Below are 23,288 nucleotides of genomic sequence, written 5' to 3' on the forward strand. Positions count from 1 at the left end.
CTCCTCTCTAGAGCTAAGGACCACAGCCTGCCCCTATATATTAACCCAGAGCCCCCCTGTCCAGCTAGGGCACTGGGTGCAAACAACAGCTGCCCAGAGAAATGACACTTGGCTGACGCTGTTCCAAGGCCTTTGCCGCAACCCTGGGTAATGTGATATAGACGAAGCTCTAAGAGGAAGGGAGAGAGCAAGATAAAATCAGGATTAGCCAAGAGGGAGAATGCCCAGCCTAGAAAGACGCCTTCCTTCAATGACACCCCAAGGCACACACACACACATTCTGCCCCTAGCTGGGTTCTTGCAGGCCGCGGCAGTTTTCACAAGGATGAAAAAGACTCAGAAGGAGATAACTGGGATTAACTGGGATTCACTCGTGGGTTAGGTTTGAGCCCAGTGAACACCTGCAACTTACAACCTACTGCTTTTTCCATAAACCAGTTCCAAATTCCATTTCACTTGTCCACGCAAAGTCTATACCTATGAGCAATCCACTCGCAGGTGGGCAAGCGTAGTGAGGTCTTCGATCCATTGGCTAAACGGAGCCGTAAATTTATCTTTCTTTGTTTTCGTACTATAATTTTTTAATTCCGTTTCTAAAATTTTGCCATTTGATTGAATAGCTCCACAAATTGACTTCCCACCCTCATCTCCACAGGGCTTTTGTTCAAACCCTTTTTCTACTGCGTTATAGATCAAACGCTTTTACAGAAAGCCTTCTAATGCAATTTCTTAATCATTTACATTTATCTTTCTAATGCAGCAGTTATCAGTCTTTTGGACATAATGTTAACTGTTAACAATTGTTTTCGTGATATATACCTTTTGTTCCAGTTACAGATAGGTAGCCGTGTTGGTCTGCCATAGTCAAAACAATTTTTTTTTCTTCCAGTAGCACCTTAAAGACCAACTAAGTTAGTTCTTGGTATGAGCTTTCGTGTGCATGCACACTTCTTCAGATACACCTTCAGATATACCTTTTGTGTTTTCCTTCCTTCCTTCTTTCTTTTTCAAACCCCTTTTTATGTGTTGTATTTAATTTTTTAAAGATATGAAAGAGCCCTACAGCCTCTCCCTTTCCAGCCCATGGAAACACTCATTGGGGAGAGGGGAGTCTTCAGACCCCAAGATCCAACTTCAAAGCAAACTTGAGGCCTGGAACTTCTTTTAGTTTTAGTTTTAGTTTAGTTTTAACCCCACTGCTTGCACGCCATCTGCAGAGATCAGGAGCCTGGCGGTGGAAGCGATATCAGCCCTGAAACTAAGACACAGAGTCCCTTGCCAGCAATTCCCATTTCCTGGGACGCCACCCACAACCGGGGCAGCTATTTGGCGACTGAGCTCAAGTAGCGGGGGGAGAAGTATCATATAAGAAGAGTGTGGCATTTATTTCTGTCTTATTTTAAATTAAAGCATTGTTATCCATTCCAAGCCTCTGAGGTACAGAGCCTATAACTCAGCGGCTGTCTAACTTTTCCCTCTGGGACACACTTCCAGAACAAAAATTGGTTCGTGCCACACCAATATTTTTTTAATTGCTAAGAAACACATTGGAAAGCAAAAAAAAGAAACCACTCCCGGCAGTGCTTGATTTATAACACAGAATGCAGCTACTTTATAATATAATTGTGGGACACCCAGAAATAATAAAACAAAATACATATGAACCCAAATAATTCCCTTAATAGAATATTGATTGCCCTCGAATCTCACAGTCGCGTTTGCCAAACTCTCCTGCCACACCCTTTGAAAAGCACTGCTGTAAAATAATTATGAGATTAATTATGCTGTAAAATAATTATGAAATTAATTATGCTGTAAAATAATTATGAAATTAATTATGCTGTAAAATAATTATGAAATTAATTAGGTGAAATTATGCTGCAGGGCCAGGTGACAAATCGCCCTCTGACGTTGTCATCTCACCACAGCACCCGTCATTGAGGCCTAAAAAGACCTGCCCACCTTACGCAGGTGCCTGGAAATAATTCCAGGCCTTCTGAGAAGGGAGTGGTACCTGGAAGGATTGCATCTATGCATTTGAAATATTTGTTCAGCCCTCCGGATGCTGGGTCCCCAGCGCTGAGCCTCGAATCTGTTCCCCTTTCTCTAGAGACCCTCAGAGGTGCACCCAATGTCCGCTGGCTCCATTAATACATGCAGAAAATAGTCTTCCTCAGCAAATATTGGTTAGACAGCTCCAGACTGTATTTTCTACCTCGTTCCCCACCCCACCCCCCAAAAAAGAAGGCCATAAAACGATGCTTTAAATTTACATCTGCACACCAGAAATAGACCCGGGCATAACTTTTCGGATGGGGAGGCTGGGTCCCAGTAGCTCAGGTTTGTGGTTTGCTGGCCGCAGATGTTTTAAAAGGCAACATAATGATCCACTGCGAGAGAAAATAGGACAGAGCTATTTTTTAAAAGGCGGACAAGTGACAGTAAATCCTGTGTTTGTGCAAGAGGCTTATCCCCTGCACAAGGACTGCTTAAAAAAGAGAGAGAGAGAGAGAGAGAGACTTGGAAAAGCTTGATAAATGTTCCTTATTTTTAGTTGGCCTCCTGAAAAACATCTGCAAATCGAAGAGCGTCATTGGAGAAGGAAGAAACGCCATGCTGCTGCAGGATTACCGTATATCTTCATTTACTTGCAATATTCTTATATTGCCTAATAACAAACAAGTGGCTGGATGGAGCTTAGCCTTAAGTCACTGGAAGTCATAATTGTCCATTATATGCATTGTGGTGTCTCCCCTCCCATCTACCCCAAAGCCTCTCACTGTACGTCTGAGATTAGAGGACAAAGGAAGGGTTTCAAAGTCACAGGCAGTGTTAGAAACTCAGTTTATAAGCTAGGTGCCAAATGGACTAGGTGACTCTCAGAGTCCCTTTCAAAGCTAAAATTCTACGATTCTATGATCTCAACCACGTTGTGTAGCTTTCTCTTCCAACAATTCACTTGTATGCAAGAAGGAGAAACCCACACACACAGAGGAGAAATAGTATTAAGGCAGAGATTTTTAAACTGAGGCCGCCAACTCAGAAATCTCTTTGCAGTCACAAGTGGACCCATGCCAGCAGCAAAACGTGCCTGGAAAATTTATAACACGGGCCATAGGGTGCAGAGTTTAGCAGGAGCTCAGCCCCAGCACCTAGCTTTTAAATAAATATGTAAATAAAACACTGACTGTTACTAAGCCCATTTATGCTGTCATCCAAACTTCCATCCACTCCCAGAGGTAAGCACTACCTCTCTGGGAATGGATGGAGCCAGGTGAGCAGGAAATCTGAACCAGCCCCACGGGGATGCAGTTTACTGGTAGTATTCCACTCAGTGCTCCAGACTTTGCCCCAGAGTGATGGCTAACAGGCCTAGGGCAACAAAAAGAGAGAAAGGTAAAAGGTGAAGGACACCTGGACAGTTAAGTCCAGTCAAAGGCGACTGTGGGGTTGTTGCGCTCATCTCGCTTTCAGGCCGAGGGAGCCAGTGTTTGTCCACAGACAGCTTTCCAGGTCATGCGGCCAGCAGGACTAAACCGCTCCTGCTGCAATGGGACACAGTGACGGAAACCAGAGCGCATGGAAATGCCGTTTACTTTTCTGCCATTTTTGTTGTTTAGTTGTGTCCGACTCTTCGTGACCCCATGGACCAGAGCATGTCAGGCACTCCTGTCTTCCACTGCCTCCCACAGTTTGGTCAAACTCACGCTGGTAGCTTCGAGAACACTGTCCAACCATCTCGTCCTCTGTCGTCCCCTTCTCCTTGTGCCCTCCATCTTTCCCAACATCAGGGTCTTTTCCAGGGAGTCTTCTCTTCTCATGAGGTGGCCAAAGTATGGAGCCTCAGCTTCAGGATCTGTCCTTCCAGTGAGCACTCAGGGCTGATTTCCTTCAGAATGGAGAGGTTTGATCTTCTTGCAGTCCATGGGACTCTCCAGAGTCTCTTCCAGCACCATAATTCAAAAGCATCAATTCTTTGGCGATCAGCCTTCTTTATGGTCCGGCTCTCACTTCCATACATCACTACTGGGAAAACCATAGCTTTAACTATACAGACCTTTGTTGGCAAGGTGATGTCTCTGCTTTTGATAATGCTGTCTACGTTTGTCACTGGCGTGCTTTCAAAATGCTAGGTTGGCAGGGGCTGGGACCAAGCAACGGGAGCTCACCCTGTCTTGGGGATTCAAACCGCCAACCTTCCGATCGGCAAGCCCAAGAGGCTCAGTGGTTTAGACCACAGTGCCACCCGCATCCCTAAAAAGAGAAAGCAAGCTGCCCCAGACCATCAGCACAGAAAACAGGGCAAGCCACCTGCAATTGTCACATGACTGTTCAGTTCCAGCTCTCAACTTGTCCCAAATAAGGACTTGGGACCCTGCTGAGACCACATGCCTCAGGGGCGCTGAGGTGCACTTTGCACAGCAGTAAGTCACACCCACCAGGAAGATTCAGGGCCGTACGACCCCAAAGCCAGGCTGCAAAACTCGTATTCAAAAGCAGAAAAGAATTGGCTGAATTAGCCTGAAGCTAATCTGGCAGAGCCTAGGACTTGCCGATCAGAAGGTCGGCGGTTCGAATCCCCGCGAAGGGGTGAGCTCCTCTTGCTCGGTCCCTGCTCCTGCCAACCTAGCAGTTCGAAAGCACGTCAAAGTGCAAGTAGATAAATAGGTAACGCTCCGGCGGGAAGGTAAACGGCATTTCCGTGCGCTGTTCTGGTTTGCCAGAAGTGGTTTAGTCATGCTGGCCACATGACCCGTAAGCTGTACGCTGGCTCCCTCGGCCAGTAAAGTGAGATGAGCGCCGCAACCCCAGAGTCGGCCACGACTGGACCTAACGGTCAGGGGTCCCTTTACCCTTTACCTTTTAAGCTGGCAGAGTGTCAGACTCTTAATCTCAGGATTGTAGGCTCGAGCCCACATTGGGTAAAAATATTTCTGCCTTACACGGGGGGGGGGGGGTTGAATTAGTTGGTCCCTTCCAACTCTACAATTCTATGATTCTAAGACGAAACAAACAACCGCATGAAAGGTGTCCATTTAAGGCACAAGTTTCCGACAAGATGCAGGAATCATACACGGGCAGAGTTTTGTAGTACAGTGGTACCTTGGTTTAAGAACAGTCCAGTTTAAGAACAATTTGGTTTACAATCTCTGCAAAACTGGGAATAGTGTCTTGGTTTGAGAACTTTACCTCGGTCTAAGAATGGAATCCGAACGGTGGAAGGGCACCGTTGGTGGGAGGCCGCATTAGGGAAAGTGTGCCTTGGTTTAAGAACGGTTTTGGTTTAAGAATGGGCTTCCAGAACGGATTAAGTTCATAAACCAAGGTACCACTCCTAGTTTTTGTTAAAAACAAACCAGATAGGGGAAACTGCTGCATCTCTCTAGCAGTGAATTGAAATGGATTCCAAATATATTTTCCCAGAACTGGAAGCCCACACAGCAAAAGCCACAGGGTGATTAGTTCCTTGTAACAGAAAGCCTAATTTTTCTGTCATTCTCTCATACTGAACTGCTCTTTGGAAAGAGTTCTCTAAAATCAGAATAAAGCTGGCATTCAAGAACATAGTGGGGCAACCCTACTCACTAAATCTGCTCCCCCACAGATACATTGGACTGGGATGGCCCCAGATCTCCCCACTTGAACCTTTGATCCATCTGTTCAAAACAAGAGTCTGGCAAAAGCTTTTTGCTGTTGCATTTTTGAGGGGAACAACAGGTTATTTCTCAGGTCGAGAATGATGCTTTTAACTTGTTAACCAATGTAAAATACTTGGTGGGAATGACCACTGTGTCAATTTAGTACACCTAGTACCGTTTGTCTACAGAGGCTTTTGGTTATAATTCCAAATGTATTCGGTGCCTGCACTGAGAAGCCATATTACAACAGTAAACCTCAACATTTTTTTAAAAAAACTATCCAAAGCTTGTTGTTGTTTAGTCGTTTAGTCGTGTCCGACTCGTCGTGACCCCATGGACCAGAGAACGCCAGGCACCTCTGTCCTCCACTGCCTCCCGCAGTTTGGTCAAACTCATGTTAGTAGCTTCGAGAACACTGTCCAACCATCTCATCCTCTGTCGCCCCCTTCTCCTTGGGCCCTCCATCTTTCCCAACATCAGGGTCTTCTCCAGGGAGTCTTCTCTTCTCATGAGGTGGCCAAAGTACTGGAGCCTCAGCTTCACAATCTGTCCTTCCCGTAAGCACTCAGGGTTGATTTCCTTCAGTATGGAGAGGTTTGATCTTCTTGCAGTCCATGGGACTCTCAAGAGTCTCCTCCTAGCACCCCTCAAAGTGACCTTAAGTAGCCTTCCTTCCTGTGTTAGATATATAAGCCAGGTGCAGAAAGACTCTTTAAACCAGGCATGGCCAAACGTGGCCCTCCAGCTGTTTTGGGACTACAACTCCCATCATCCCTAGCTAACCGGACCAGTGGTCAGGGATGATGGGAACTGTAGTCCCAAAACAGAATGTCTAGTTGCCGTTTTGGAGCCAAACGGCTCAGAGGCCTTATTTTTCAAACGATGGACTGACTGTGATTGATTCTCAGTTAAATGTCTGGCTAGTTCAGAGGACTAACTTGAGCCAGGTTAAGAGCTTTGAGAACTGAAAGAAGAAAAGTCACTTGATCCAGGGGCAGCCAACATATATATATGCCTATTCTGACCTCTTTTCCTTAGTGGTGACTGTTCCTGCTCAGGCAGCACAGAAAACGCATTTTGGTTCCCAAAATTCATCCTGATTGTATAGATAAAATATAGCTGATAGAATTCTATAGGGTGGGGTGTTAAGTGTGAGAAAACAGCCCCGATCCAATGATCCCCAGATGGTGGAGATGTCAGGCACCGTCCTGGTGCCCAGTCATCTTCACTTGGTCACAAGTGGTTGAATGCGCCTGGCTAATTTCGAAGATGAGACTCTTGAGAGTCCCATGGACTGCAAGAAGATCAAACCTCTCCATTCTGAAGGAAATCAGCCCTGAGTGCTCACTGGAAGGACAGATCCTGAAGCTGAGGCTCCAAGACTTTGGCCACCTCATGAGAAGAGAAGACTCCCTGGAAAAGACCCTGATGTTGGGAAAGATGGAGGGCACAAGGAGAAGGGGACGGCAGAGGACGAGATGGTTGGATAGTGTTTTCGAGGTTACCAGCATGAGTTTGACCAAACTGCGGGAGGCAGTAGAGGACAGAGGTGCCTGGCCTTCTCTGGTCCATGGGGTCACGAAGAGTCGGACACGACTAAACGACTAAACAACAACAACAATTTTGAAGACTGCTGCCTTCACCTGTTTGGATTATTCTGATTATTCAGGAGTTAAACTTCCCAACATGTATGAGTCCAGAGGTAGCCTCAGCACCTTATTTTGTGCAATTTGGGGATAAACAGAGAGCAAAGGCCAAAGATAGGTGGCCAGACCTGTGGGTCAGTAGGACAAAAAGAATAGAGGGTGACTTTTTCTTGGTTTTTCTGACATGGCCAAGAAGCCACAGCAGATAGGATGAAGGAAACGTGTCTAAGCAGCCACCGGTGACTTAAGAATCCCCAAGTATCATCTTTATTTGGACTGCTAGAGGACTAGGAGGTTCCCAGAGACATTAATAATAATAATTTTTATTTATACCCCTCCCTCCCCAGCCAAGGCCGGGCTCAGGGCAGCTAAGAAGCAATAATAAAAACAAGTTGAATGAACACAACTTAAAAACAAAATTAAAATACAACTTTAAAATATTGAAACATTAAATATTAAAATGTACTCTCATCGCAGGAGGAGAAAGGCAAATAAAAGAGAGGGAGGGAACGAAATTGGCTCCAAGCCAAAGGCCAGGCGGAACAACTCTGTCTTACAGGCCCTGCAGAAAGAAATCAGATCCTGCAGGGCCCTGGTCTCATGAGGCAGAGCGTTCCACCAGGCTGGGGCCAGCGTTGAAAAGGCCCTGGCTCTGGTTGAGGCTAATCTAACTTCCTTAGGGCCCGGGACCTCTAGGGTGTTGCTATTTATGGACCTTGGGGCTCTCCGTGGAGCATACCAGGAGAGGCGGTCCCATAGGTACGAGGGTCCTAGGCTGTGAAGGGCTTTAAAGGTCAAAACCAGCACCTTAAATCCGACCCTGTACTCCACCGGGAGCCAGTGCAGCTGGAAAAGCACTGGGTGAATATGCTCCCGTGGCAGAGACCCTGTGAGGAAACTCGCTGTGGCATTCTGCACCCGCTGGAGTTTCTGGGACAGCTTCAAGGGCAGCCCCGTGTAGAGCGTATTACAGTAGTCAAGCCTGGAGGTGACCATCGCATGGATCACTGTGGCCAGTGCGGGGTGACCTGATATTGCGGTGACAATAAAGAAAAACAACAACAGAGTCCTAGGGCACCTTCAAGTGTCATCTTCAGTTGGGTGTGTCTGTGCACGCTTATACAAAATGAAGAAATTGCCAGGTGCACAGTCTGTGTACAAGTTAAGTGCAGTGACAACTCAAAGTGACAGTACTTGGTGATAACACAATCTTCCTAGCTTTACTGTGCTTACTTAATGCTGTAGCGGGACAGAAAACCTTGGACCTGATTGAGTCCTAAGTAAATAAAATCAAATTTACTGGTAAATTCCAGTTCATCTATTTCAGCCTTTGAAGTCCCCCACCCACTGGAAAACAGTGCCTTTCAGGTCGGCGTCGGAGCGGCAGTAAGAGATACGGGGCAGGAATAATTGGCAGCTCTCCAGACGGAAGAATGCCGAAAGTAGAATCCTCGAAGGATCAGTATTGGGAACCTGTTCTTTTAAACTTGTTCACACATGATCTAGAGTTCGGGGTGAGCAGTGAGGCAGCCAAGTCTGCTGGCGATACGAAATTGTGGATAAAACAAAAAGGGACCTTCAAAGAGACATTTCCAACCTGGGCGGATGAGCAGTAAAATTCAGTAAAACAAGCTTCTTAATATTAAATATCTTCATTTCACAAATATACTAATGGAGTCTGAACTGGCAAGAAGTGAATTCCATGTTGGGAACCATGAGGAAAAGAGCTGAAAATAAAACTGTGGATATTATAACGCTGTTATAAAAATCTATGGTGCGACTGCATTCGGAATACTATGTATGGTTCTGGTCGCCTCAACTCAAAAAGGAGATTGCAGGTTTGGGAAAGGGCAACCAACATCACCAGGCGGGTGGAGAACACCCCTGCCAGCCGAGGAAAAGCTTCAACATGCCACGGTGAAACAGGATAGAAAACTTTTTTCTTCCTCTCATAAGTCTAGAAAGGGACGCGGGTTGCACTGTGAGTTAAACCACAGAGCCTAGGACTTGCCGATCAGAAGGTCGGCAGTTCAAATCCCTGCGATGGGGTGAGCTCCCGTTGTTCGGTCCCTGCTCTTGCCAACCTAGCAGTTTGAAAGCACGTCAAAGTGCAAGTAGATAAATAGGTACCGCTCTGGCGGGAAGGTAAACAGCATTTCCATGTGCTGCTCTGGTTCGCCAGAAGTGGCTTAGTCATGCTGGCCACGTGACCCGGAAGCTGTACACTGGCTCCCTCAGCCAATAAAGCGAGATGAGCGCCGCAACCCCAGAGTCGGTCACAACTGGATCTCATGGTCAGGGGTCCCTTTACCTTTACCATAAGTATAGAATTCATTGGAATATTCAGAAAGTCCTTCTTCATGCAACACGAACTATGGAACTGCCCCTCTCAAGAGGCTGGCACGCTGAACACTGGAAGTTGATCTTTTCCTCGCAAAACAATCAATGGACATCAACAAAAAACGATCAAATTCAGAAGCCGGTCTTCCAGAGCGCTCTGCTTGCTGACCTGAAAGTCGCCGTTCTTCAAAGGGAGACCACACGGAATGGCTGAACGAGGATTCACAAGGAAAGTTTGATTGAATTTATCCAGCACTCAATCTAGCGCACGGCTCTGAAAGCGCACGCCACAATAAACCTGTTTGCCTTTCAAGGTGCCGCAAGTTGAGCGTGCAAGTTCGTGTGTGCGCGCACTTGTAATAAATCAAACTAGCCACACCTCTGAAACTTGCCACAGTGCAGAGAAAAGTTCTGCTTCTTTCCCCGTTTTTTGGCTGCAAAATGCAAACGTCTGTAGAAAAGAAACGTTCATCTTCTCCTACCACATACACGTGAACCGTATCAGTGTAGTCAGGGCCCGGTGAACTGCAACGAGCCCTAGTCAGTCTTGGAACGAGAAGAGCGAAACTTAAACATTAATAAATTTCCAAAATGCCAGCCCCAGTGTCCTTCCTTTATTTTAACTCAATGCACCAATGACACATAACGTTTGGCCTTTCGTAATGACCTTAAGCAAACGAAGACATGCGTAAGACGCAACCAACTCCTTCATATTTGTATATTTTATAGGCTAAAATGTGGCACTTGTCAACCTCCAAGCTCGCTGCCCACCTCCTTCTTCCCACATTGGCTTACTGGGAGACTGGTTTGGAATGGAATGTTCACAAACATTCTAATCAAATATCCTTTATTAAGCACAGCATTATGTATTAGGTACAGCAAACCACACATTATCAAACAGACACCATATACAAATTGTGCAAAATAAGAGCTCAGCATAGCAGGGTTTGTCCCAATCAGATCTTTAACTCAAGAGAAAATCAATTTGCATAAATAATACAACACTACCACATCACCGATCAATTAAGAACCACTAAATCTCTTTATGGGATGCAGGTGGCACTGTGGGTCAACCACAGAGCCTAGGACTTGTGGATCAGAAGGTCGGCGGTTTGAATCCCCGCGAAAGGGGGAGCTCCTGTTGCTCGGTCCCTGCTCCTGCCAACCTAGCAGTTCAAAAGCACGTCAAAGTGCAAGTAGATAAATAGGTACCGCTCCGTCGGGAAGGTAAACGGCGTTTCCGTGCGCTGCTCTGGTTCGCCAGAAGCGGCTTAGTCATGCTGGCCACATGACCCGGAAGCTGTATGCCGGCTCCCTCGGCCAATAAAGCAAGATGAGCGCCGCAACCCCAGAGTCGCCCACGACTGGACCTAATGGTCAGGGGTCCCTTTACCTTTAAATCTCTTTATAATGGCCCAGTCTTTCTACATGGACAGCACTCAGAAATTCAGCCACTATTAAAGTAAATATTAAATAAGGGATATGAGTGGTTACATTGTGAAGAAATAATGGGAGGTCAGATAAAAAGATTAAATAACATTCTACCTGCTTCAGAGAAGGATGTCAGCAGAAGCACTGCAAGCAGATACAGTGGTACCTCGGGTTAAGTACTTAATTCGTTCCGGAGGTCCGTTCTTAACCTGAAATTGTTCTTAACCTGAAGCACCACTTTAGCTAATGGGGCCTCCTGCTGCTGCTGCTGCGCCACCGGAGCACGATTTCTGTTCTCATCCTGAAACAAAGTTCTTAACCTGAAGCACTATTTCTGGGTTAGCAGAGTCTGTAACCTGAAGTGTATGTAACCCGAGGTACCACTGTACTGCTGCTTCTGTGAGGGAAGGGGGAAAGTAATTTTGGCTGGGAGAAACCTCACGCAGAACCTGGAAACAGGAGACCCTATGCCTTTCGCAAGACCAGACAGTGGTGTAGCGTGGGTTGTCAGCACCCGGGGTAAGGCAAGTAATTTGCGCCCCCTAACCCATGGATTTTAGTAGGGGCAGAGAGCTGCGAGTGCGAGCGCCCCCCCCAGATGTTTCGCCTGGTGCGGCTGGCCCCCCCTGCACCCCCCACGCTATGCCACTGAGACCAGAGCAGGGATGTGGTCCCAAGAAGGCAGAAAGACTGAACAGCGAGCGGTGGAGTGGGAAGGAGTCCTAGATGGTATAGAGGAAATGGGCAAGGTGGCCAGAGTGGTGAAGCAGGATGAAGAGCAGGAAGTTGGGAGAAGAATGGGCGGAGACAGAGGTCTGAAGGAACGAGGGAATACTGAGCTGAAGGGGGGAGGCAGGAATAGGACAGGTAAAAATTTGGAGGGTGGGAGAATATGAATGGGGAACCAAGGAGGGAGGATAGGGAATCGCTGAGAGGGCTGCATGTTACATCCTGATTTGTGCTAATCAGCCTGATCTTTGCAGGACTGATTAGACGGTTTAATAAATGCAAGAGAGAGCCTTCATTTTAAATAACATTTTGTTCTCACTGGGACGCGGGTGGCGCTGTGGGTTAAACCACAGAGCCTAGGACTTGCCGATCAGAAGGTCGGCGCGACGGGGTGAGCTCCCATTGCTCGGTCCCTGCTCCTGCCAACCTAGCAGTTCGAAAGCATGTCAAAGTGCAAGTAGATAAATAGGTACCGCTCAGGAGGGAAGGTAAACGGCGTTTCTGTGCGCTGCTCTGGTTCGCCAGAAGCAGCTTAGTCATGCTGGCCACATGACCCAGAAGCAGTATGCCTGCTCCCTCGGCCAGTAAAGCGAGATGAGCGCCGCAACCCTAGAGTCGGCCACGACTAGACCTAATGGTCAGGGGTCCCTTTAACTTTACCTTTGTTCTCACTGAAAGGCTGAGGGATGGAAACAATGTTCAGTAGAGGGCGACTGTTCTACTGGGCTCTTGAGGACAGAATCACAGAAGTGCAAAGATGGAAGAGACCATGAGAGTCATCTAGTCCAGCCCCCTAGTATGCAGGAATCTTTTGCCCAAGGGACTCAAACCCATAACTCAAGTCTCATGCTGTACCACATGGGTAGGCAAACTAAGGCCCGGGGGCCGGATCCGGCCCAATCGCCTTCTCAATCCAGCCTGTGGACGGTCTGGGAATCAGTGTGTTTTTACATGAGTAGAATGTGTGCTTTTATTTAGAATGCATCTCTGTGTTATTTGTGGGGCATAGGAATTCGTCCCCCCCCAAATATAGTCCGGCCCCCCCACAAGGTCTGAGGGACAGTGTACTGGCCCCCTGCTGAAAAAGTTTGCTGACCTCTGCTCTACCAGCTGAGCAACTCTGAATATATAGGGTTGTTCTACTCAAGAGTGGACCTGTTGAACTTAACATTCCCAAGTTATTTATGCCTTCCAGGGCATTTTTTTTTCAGCCAGAACCCACAGGAACTCAGTTCCGGCCACCTCTCAAGGAGAACAAGGAGAGAACAAGGGAGGCTTTCATGGTGAGCTCTGGCGCCTCTTTTTCTAGAAAAATAGCACCGGTGCCTTCTCATTTCAAAAGGTCTACTCGGGAGTAGAACTAATATTGGCCAGAGCACAGTTTTAAAAATCTTCTGTTCAGATAACTTAGGTTGGTACATAGACATTTGAATTTCCCAGAAAATTCAATCAAGCGGAAGGCAGTTTCAAATTAGGATTAGAAAAATATTTCAACTTCTTAGGCACAACGCAAAAAGTTCTAGTGCCTGGACAACTTCCTAGGATTTCTCTAGCTCTGACTGGGTCTCGTTTGCTACCTATCCTTAGAGAAAAGCTTTCGTAACAGTCTGTACACTTAAAAAAAAACCAACTGGGGTGGTTTGTAATTTTTCCATTTTTGGAAACACAATAAAAAATTCTGTCCTTCCTCACGCCTGTTCCAACCACACACACACACACACACACACACACTAACACACACACACACACAAACAATTTCCCAAAGTACTGAGAGACGCAGGAGACTCTGTCTGCCTCATACACCTTTATGTCACACGATCGATTTTGCGGTGCCAAGCAAGTCACATTGAACTCTTCCAAATTAATCCCTCTGGCAAACACGGCTTGCACAAAAGCGGCAGCCAGCTCCATTGCCTTCCCTTCCTCTCCATGCCAGCATCAAGTCCTGCAGCCCTGATGCAGTGGCAAAGCCCAGGTTGCTGCCGTCTCCCCATGCCAGTCCTTGAGCAAAGAAAGCTGTGCCAACGAAACACCCTCACTCAAAATCATTACGGAACGGCAACAACTTTAATCTCAAAGAGGGATCGCCTTGCATCCGGCCTCAGCTCTAAAGCCAGAGTCCAAACCTGGGCTCAGCTCTGAAAAAAATGTGACAATGCAGGTGTGCCTCTGAGCATATGCAGAGTACATTTCCAATGATCATGTAGATTTGAGAACTACACCTCTGGAGGAAGAGAAGGCAAGAACTAAATATTGGACCCTTTGGCTTTGACAACACCCCTCCACCACATCTGGAGGGAGAGGGCAAAGTTGGCTTCTCGTCTTCCAGAATAGCAGCGAAGAGAACGAAAGCAGGCAGACAGCTACATCCCATGGGTCTGTGACCCAGCAATAGCATCTGTACCCCGCAGCCAGAAAAAAAAACCTGCAATTCCCCTCTGAGATGCATAACAGAAGCCCATACAACAATTTGCTGTGCAGAAGACATGTTATTATTTTGCGATATCGCCTGCCCTCCTTTTTCATAACCAGACAAGCAGGCAGATTTTCTTCAAGGGGGCAGGGTGCTCCTGTTCCTCTCCATCACCTCATCTGGACCTGAGCTCCACTGGTTCTCCCCCCCCCCCCACCAAGATGAGAAGATGCCAGAAATTCTCACCTTGGTCCCACAGAGTATGTAAGTCTCTAACAGGGTTCTCCCTACAACCATTCACCCCCCCAATTTCCAATTTATTGAACTCCTCTTTTTAGAAATACGCTTACTGGATGCAGTGCCTGCCATTTTCTATGTATATATATTTATATATAAAATTTCGACCCAAGCTTGGCATTCTGTTTCCTGGAATGAATGAACAACCAAAGCTGTGATTCACTTTGGCGACTTTCACACCTAACAGCTAGAGCTCTTTTTCCATCATTGTGCAGAATTTTCTGCTCTGAAATCACGGGAATGAACTAAGCCCATATAAATCGACGAACCACAAGTACCAGACTCCAGAGAAGGGGCATAAAGAAAGAAAACAATGGTGGAACAATAGAGCAAGTTCTAAACAGAGCTGTGCCAGCTGACATTAAGAAAACGAGGAAGATTTAAGTGAGAAAAATTTAAGTCACCGGTCAAGGGGTCTCAGAGCTTCAGACACCCTGACATTCAACACCTTTCACATTCACACTGCACATTGAAAGCACATTCTTTCCCCCAAAGTATCCTGGGGACTGCCATTTGTTAAGGGTGCTGGGAACTGTAGCTCAGAGAAGGGTAAACTGCGGTTCCCAGAGGTTGTGCTCTTGTGGCACCGCTATTTTCTCTCCCTACACCTGAGCTAGGGACGCGGGTGCTGCTGTGGGTTAAACCGCAGAGCCTAGGACCTGCCGATCAGAAGGTCAGCGGTTTGAATCCCCGCAACGGGGTGAGCTCCCGTTGTTCGGTCCCTGCTCCTGCCAACCTAGCAGTTCGAAAGCACATCAAAGTGCAAGTAGATAAAAAGGTACCGCTCCAGTAGGAAGGTAAACGGCGTTTCCGTGCGCTGCTCTGGTTCGCCAGAAGCGGTTTAGTCATGCTAGCCACATGACCCAGAAGCTGTATGCCGGCTCCCTCGGCCAATAAAGCGAGATGAGCGCCACAACCCCAGAGTCGGTCACGAATGGACCTAATGGTCAGGGGTACCTTTACCCTTTACCTCACACTTGAGCTCCCCAAAAGAGAGGGGCTGCGTCTCGGACACTCCCTGAGCCTCAAAGCCCTTCAAAACCCTAAGGATGTTAATGTTTAAGTTAAATTTTATAAGAACTGTGATTTGGAAAACCATTAAAAGGACAGGCAATGAAATTCAACCAAGGGGAAGCGAGGAAGTCCCTTAACAATGTTAACAAGTGTTATTTTCAATAAGGCTATGATTTATGCTTGCTTGTCTTATAATGTTGTGAAAACCAATAAAAAAAAATTTCAAAAACAAAAGCAAAACCCTAACTGCAGCTGGCGGGAATTCACTCTGCACGCGCTCAGAGGCACTCTTCTTCCTTCGCGTCTCTTCCCCTGCTCAGAGCTGCCAGCAAATCCCAGAGGCTGAGCCTCGAAGGTAAAGGCTGAAACCAAAGCGGGACCCCCAGCAAAACGGGACCCCCCCTCCTTCCCACCGGTTGCTGACCAACCTGCAGCTCACACCAGGCGACCTCGACGGTGGTCTCGGTGTCCAGCCCCTTGTAGACGGTCTTGAAGGAGCCGCGTCCGATCTCGATGTCGAACTTGAGGAAGCGCCCGTCGGGGGACGTGGCCACGGCGCGCGTCTCGGCCTCTTCGTTCTCCTCCTGCTCCCAGTGATCGCGCTCGGTGGGCGGCTGCGACGGCGCGGCCTCGCGGGGGCTCTCGCTGCCCGCGGATCCCGGCGCGGTAGGAGCGCAGGAGGGAGGCGGCGGCGGCAGCAGCGGCGGCGCCCCAGCCGGAGCTCCCGCCGCCGCCGCCTGCAGCTCCCGTCGGGGCACTTCGGCGCCGTCGAAGCCCCTGAGCGCCGCCAGCTCGGCCGAGCTGCGGCGGCTGATCTTGTAGTTGGAGCCGCGGCGGCCGGACAGCCTGCGGCCGCGAAGGCGCGCGGCTTGGAGAGCCTCGTCGTCCACGCCGCAGCCGGCCGGGTCCGCCGCCCCGTCGGGCTGGGCCACGAGCGCTCCGGCGCCCGAGCCGGGATCGGGAGCCCGCAGCATGAGCATCGGACGGCGAGGCGAGCCGAGGCACCCGGGACGGAGAAGGAGCGCCTGCCGACTGAGCCCGTGCGCCCTGCGGCCGCTACGTGCGCTCCGGAGACGGGAGCCGCGGCACCGCCCCCTCCAGGCACCGTCCTGCCGCCGCCGCCTCCCCGCCTCTCCTCCGCCCGCCCTCCGGCGCCTTCCTCCGCCCACCGCCGCCCCTCTCCCAAGGTAGACAGCCGGCAGCTCCCCGCACTCGCCCGACGGCGCCCCTCCCTAAGCTGCCCAGGACGCGCCGCCGTCCAGCTCCCCACGCGCGCAACCCGCTACCTCTCCACAAGCTGGCGCGCCGATGCTTTTGCGCGCCCATCCTAGACGGGGGAAGTGGCGGCGAGGTTTCTTTCTTTTTTAAAAAATAATAATAATTTTTATTAAGTTTCTTACAGATATAACACATAGCACAACAAAAGAAAAACGGGGGAGGGGCGGGGAGAAAAAAGACAAGATCACAAATCTAAACAAAAAAGAGAGAAAAACGAAAGTACCGGTAAAGTGGCGGCGAGGTTTCCACGCGAGTTTGGGGGCCGGGCGCGCGGGGGAGGGCTGATTCTGGCAAGGGAAAGGGCTTGCTGCGCTCACGCAAAAAAAAATAAAAAAAAATAAATGAACCAAAATAAATATCCAGGGCGCAAACAGTCGCCTTTTGCAGACGCTCCAAGTGTCCCTATTTTCCAGGGAGATTCCCAGATTTACAGAAGCCGCCCCAGTTTCTGATTGGATCCCCGAATGTCCCATTTTTCCATAGGGTGTCTCTATTTTCATCATCCGAGAAATGTTGGCGGGCATGGAGTTATGGGACCCCCGAGCCAAGGAGATAAAGTAACTAGACAGCCTTTAGAAGACACCTGAAGGCAGGGAAGCTTTTTAATGTTTAATTATGTTTTTATATGTGTTTGAAGCCGGCCAGAGTGGCTGGGGCAACCTAGTCAGATGGTGGGGTAGAAATAAAATAATTAATAAAATAATGTGTTGGAAGCCGCCACTCTGAGTTGCTTCCAACACATAAAACATCATCATCATCATCATTTGGGATGTCTCTTTTCATCGGAGAAATATTGGAGGGTATGATAAGTGCTTGCTCTGCTTACAAAAAACCCCAAACCATTAAAATTAACGGTGCTTTCTGTGGGGAAGAGAGAGTGTTGAAATGCTTTGGTTGCGAAGCAAAGTCCGAGATACACTTAGCTGGGAGTAAATCCTGCTGGTTTCTGGAGTAATGTGCATGGGGTCAAGTTGCAGAGCTCCTAGGAACTTAAGGAGTTGCTAGTTTATACAAACTCATCGGTTGTTTTCTTCGCTGACTGGCAATGGCTTGCCGGGGTTTCAAGCAGGAATCTCTCCTCCCAGCCCTCCCTGGAGATACCAGAGATTAAATCGTTGACCCTCTACATGCATGGCAAGTGGTCTACCTCTGATCTTCTAACTCCAAGTTCCTTGGCAGGAATCTGGGCTCGCAAAGCAGATTTTCTCTCATCTCATCAAGAGAGCTTTTTCCGTTTCCCCTTGTAGCATGTAGCTTGGATCACTTGCTTGAGTTACTCGTGGCTACTGCCATGCAATGGAAGGGGGAGGGTCAACCTGGTTGTTATGTACTGAGTTGAATAGGATCTAAAAGGCAGCAGTCTGATTGGTCCTAGAACAATAGGATTCAGAATGCAGTGGTCTGATTGGTCCTAGAACAATAGGATTCAGAATGCAGCAGTCTGATTGGTCCTAGAACAATAGGGTCCAGAATGCAGCAGTCTGATTGGTCCACAGGAGCCACCCAATCCAGCTCCAGGTGGAAGTGAATCCGCCATCTGATTGGCCTACAGGTGAATCCCAGAATTAGCCAATCACGTGGGGCCCACTGTGTAAATAATGTATATAAAGCAGACATTCTGGGGGAACTTCCATTCGTCCTCACCACTATGAGCTGAATAAAGAGCATGAAATCCACTCTTGTATATTTCACTGGTGTTAAAAGGTATTCATTTCAACTCGTAGGTCTGCCTCCCCGTGATGGTATGGCGGAGATGATAAAGGTCTAGTTAAGATCATCTTTGAGGTATTTCTCATCACCTTTGAATCAACAACCATTATTTCTTTTAGCGACCTGGAGAAGGCTAGTAAAAGAAGCCATAAGAGACAGTTGCATATTCCTGCATGGCAGTGGGTTAGACTAGATTGCACTCAGGGCTCCTTTTAAATTTGCAATTGTATGATTCTTTCCAGCACCAGCTCTGAAGACTTCAACCTCTTCTCCTTTGGCTCTTCCAATTTTGGGGGTGTACCTCCCCTCCGTCCCCTCCTTCTGTGCTGATCCACTACGCATGTATAATAACATATAATATTTATTTATTATTTATTTTCCATGGTAAATATTGGTTTAAAATCCAGATGCAAATGATCGTTTACAACAAAGGTAAGTATAAAAGAGATAAATACAGAAAGAAAAATCAAGACAAAAGAAGAAGAAAGATAAAAAGAAAAAAAGTATACGTAGGCATATCAATCTAATAAAAATTTATGCATAAATTCCAATCGTTCTCATTATACTGTTTATATAGTCATGGTTTTGTAGCACAGCTTTGCGTTGTGTCCTTTTTCATCTATTCCAATAAAGTATCCGTTTCATTCATTTTTTGGTTACAAGTATCATTCAAGTTCTGCTAAAATGGTATTATTTGTACAGTATAGTCTTATATATTCCTTAAATATTTTCCATTCTTCATATAATTTCTGTTTTAAAGCTCCTCTAACTCTATTATTTATACCCCGCCCATCTGGCTGGGTTTCTCCAGCCACTCTGGGCGGCTCCCGACAGAATATTAGAAACACAATAAAACATCGGTCATTCCGTAAACAGGGTTGCCTTCAGATGTCTTCTAAAAATCAGATAGTTGTTTACTTCCTTGACATCTGGTGGGAGGGTTTTCCATGGGGTGGGTGCCACCACTGAGAAGGCCCTCTGCCTGGCTCCCTGTAACCTCCCTTCTTATAGAGTTGGAAGGGAACACCAAAGGTCATCTTGTCCAACCCGCTGCAATACAGGAGCCTTTTGCCCAAAGTGGTGCTTGAACCCATGACCCTCATGCTTTACCGACTATGTTTGTTTGTTTGTTTTTAAAGTAAATAATTGTTGCAGGGCATCTTAATTGAATTGAGACACTGGGAGCAGGAGATTTAGCCTTTCCAGAACCTTCTGCATTCCAGATCCAGAAAGGGGTGGAGGGCTGCTTTTGATCTGCATTTGAAGGGAATCTCTGTCCCAGGTAAGAATGGGAGCTTTCCTTCCAATGCAATGAAGCAAAAACCCTCCCATCTAGACCGGGACTGCAGCAGGAGGCGAAGGGTTAATGCTCCCTGCCAGCACTCCCAGTCTGGGTCCTCAAAGTGCCAGTTCCATCAAGCACACACACATACAAGACAACCACCCATGGCCTGTTGTTAATTGTGTGGATGGCGGTGTCACATCCAGGAACCTTATCCCGACCTAGCCAATGACCTGGGTAAAGTTATGGAGCATTAAGAAGACATGAGTGCTCAACGGTCCACCTCCTTCTGGGCTGTGGCCAGGTCTCTGCTGGAGAGCTGCTCTCTCAGGCTCAGGAGGGGCAGGCAGAGGAATCTGGCTGGGCAGGAGAACATCAAAGACATGGAAAGGTCCACAAACGGAACAGGGAGGAGCAATAAATAGGGTATGTCTGCGACAGAGAAAGAGACAATGCAGGAGAGAGAATTATATACTGTACAGTCGTACCTCAGGTTGAAGTAGCTTTGGGTTGAGCATTTCAGGGTTGTGCTCCACAGTGACCTGGAAGTAACGGAGCGAGTTACTTCCGGGTTTTCCCGCTCGCGCATGCGCAGACGCTCAAAATTATGTCATGCGCATGCGCGGAAGCAGTGAATCACGACACGCGCAGACGTGCAGACGCGGGTTGCGTTCGCTTCAGGATTGTTATGTCCTGAGTTGAATAAGATCCAAAAGGAGCAGTCTGATTGGTCCTAGAACAATAGGATTCAGAATGCAGCAGTCTGATTGGTCCTAGAAAAATAGGGTCCAGAATGCAGCAGTCTGATTGGTCCACAGGAGCCACCCAATCCAGCTCCAGGTGGAAGGGAATCCGCAACCTGATTGGCCTACAGGTGAATCCCAGAATTAGCCAATCACGGGGGGCCCATTGTGTAAATAATGTATATAAAGCAGACATTCTGGGGGAACTTCCATTCCTCCTCACCGCTATGAGCTGAATAAAGAGCATGAAATCCACTCTTGACTCCGAGTATATTTCAAGGATGCAAAGGGGCTCTGGAACGGATCCCATTCGCATCCAGAGGTACCACTGTACATATATATTTTCTGAATTGAGAAACCAGATGATTTCCTGTGTGAAAACACTAGGAAGAAATACTAAAAACAGACATTTGATGGGGTTCTCTATTTGATTTATTATTATGTTTGTATCTCACCTTCAAGGCATTCTGAAGGTTTCTCCCTCCCACCATTTTATCTTCTGCGAGGTAGGTTATGCTGAGAGACCATAGCTGGTTCTAGCTCACCCAGTGAGCTGCATTCATGGCTGAGTGAGGGATTTGAACACTGGTCTCCAGGGTTCTAGTCTAGCCGCTATACGACACCAGTGTTTCTGTCTGGGTGGTGGGATTGGAAGTGTGGACCCAAGAGACTTAAAATGTGGAAACCTCCACATTTTGGAGATCGACAGAGGCAGATCTATTAGAGCCACCAGCTTTAAGCTAGAAGAAACCAACTGAGGAGTGAAAGGACTGGACTCTTGGGGTCAAACATTAAAATCTTCCCGATACAGGAATGCCTTCATATGTCTTCCAAATGTTGTGCAGTTCTTAAACTCCTTGACATCTGATGGGAGGGCATTCCATAGGGAATGTGCCATTACTGAGAAGGCCCTCTGCTTGGTTCCCTGTAACCTCACTTCTCGCAGTGAGGGAACTGCCAGAAGGCCCTCGGCGCTGGACCTCAGTGTCCAGGCTGAACGATGGGGGTGGAGATGCTCCTTCAGGTATACTGGGCCGAGGCCGTTTAGGGCTTTAAAGGTCAGCGCCAACACTTTGAATTGTGCTTGGAAATGTACTGGGAGCCAGTGTAGATCTTTTAGGGCTGGTGTTATATGGTTCCGGCGGCCGCTCCCAGTTACTAGTCTGGCAGCCGCATTCTGGATTAGTTGTAGTTTCCAAGTCAACTTCAAAGGTAGCCCCACGCAGAGTGCATTGCAGTACAGTGGTACCTCGGGTTAAGAACTTAATTCGTTGTGGAGGTCCGTTCTTAACCTGAAACTATAGTTTTCTTAACCTGAAGCACCACTTTAGCTAATGGGGCCTCCTGCTGCTGGTGCACCATGGCCACACGATTTCTGTTCTTATCCTGAGGTAAAGTCCTTAACCCGAGGTACTATTTCTGGGTTAGTGGAGTCTGTAATCTGAAGCGTCTGTAACCCAAGGTACCACTGTAGTCCAAGTGGGAGATAACCAGAGCATGCACCACTCTGACGGGACAGTCCGCGGGCAGCCTGCGTACTAGATGGAGCTGGTAGACAGCTGCCCTGGACACAGAATTGACCTACGCCTTCACGGACAGCTGTGAGTTCAAAATGACCCCCAGGCTGCGCACCTGGCCCTTCAGGAGCACAGTGACTCCAGTGTCTGGGCTGAATGATGGGGGTGAAGACGCTCCTTCAAGTATACAGGCCAAGGCCATTTAGGGTTTAGAGTGGTGAGCGCCAACACTTTGAATTGTGCTTGGAAATGTACTGGGAGCCAGTGTAGATCTTTTAGGGCTGGTGTTATATGATTTCGGCGGCAGCTTCCAGTCACCAGTCTAGCTGCCTCATTCTGGATTAGTTGTAGTTTCCGCGTCACCTTCAAAGGTAGCCCCATGTAGAGTGCATTGCAGTAGTCCAAGCGGGAGATAATCAGAGCATGCACCACTCTGGCGAGACAGTCTGCGGGCAGGTAGGTCTCAGCCTGCATACCATGTCGAGCGCATTGCAGTAGTCCAAGCGGGAGATAACCAGAGCATGTACCATGCTTGTGAGACAGTGCTCAGACAGGTAGGGTCTCAGTTGCCATACCAAAGTGACCCCTAGGCTGTGCACCTGGTCCTTCAGGGGCACAGTTACTCCATTAAGGACCAGGGTGTCCTCCACCCACACCTGCCTGCCCCCTGCCCCCCCCCATAACCAGAGCATGCTTAACTAGTTGATCTGCCCCGAATCTTCCAACAGAGTTTTAGGGTTATGAGAGATGGAGGAAAACCTTTCCCCCACCCACCCTCCCCCTGCCGGGCATACTTTGACAAACTTCTATCATGTAAACAAAAAGTCACAAATCCTGTAGACCTTTCCTGATAGAGGAAAGCGCTCTGTTCAGGAAATCAAACCAATCCCTATCGAGCTCTGCTATCTGGTCTTGTTTTAATTTCCATTTGCCGTGGTAAGGAATGACGCACGTAAGGCCAAAATACACAGAGGTGCCCCGTCTAACCATAACCACGGGTTTCCAGAGAGCATCGAGGTGGCAGGTGCTGTTCTTGACCCAGCCCTCTTTGCACCTTACAAGTCCTTGCTGGTTCCAAACAAAGTTAGGGGCCCGCCTCGTAGGACTGGCGCTAATCCCTTTTGGCCCGAAGACAGGCAACAAGAGGCCTTTTTGTCACCGTGGGTAGCTTTTCTCAGTTTGTTTAAACTCCTCCGTGGAACTGTTTACACAAAATACACGGCGGCTATGGCTGCGATTAATTCCCTTT

The 23,288-nt window shown here is 48.0% G+C and overlaps 1 protein-coding gene across 1 annotated transcript in view; it reads right to left on the reverse strand.

The window, feature by feature from the left end:
• The window catches only part of WNK4 (WNK lysine deficient protein kinase 4), a 59,856-nt gene extending 43,352 nt beyond the window's left edge, over positions 1 to 16,504 (reverse strand). Inside the window, exon 1 of the mRNA XM_081883815.1 lies at positions 15,938 to 16,504. Coding sequence (XP_081739941.1) covers positions 15,938 to 16,489 — 552 coding nt within the window. The 5' untranslated portion in view covers positions 16,490 to 16,504. The remainder of the gene's footprint in view (positions 1 to 15,937) is intronic.
• Positions 16,505 to 23,288: the final 6,784 nt, after the last annotated feature.

Source organism: Podarcis melisellensis (assembly GCF_964234715.1).
Source record: "Podarcis melisellensis genome assembly, chromosome: 13".
Classification (NCBI taxonomy): domain Eukaryota; kingdom Metazoa; phylum Chordata; class Lepidosauria; order Squamata; family Lacertidae; genus Podarcis; species Podarcis melisellensis.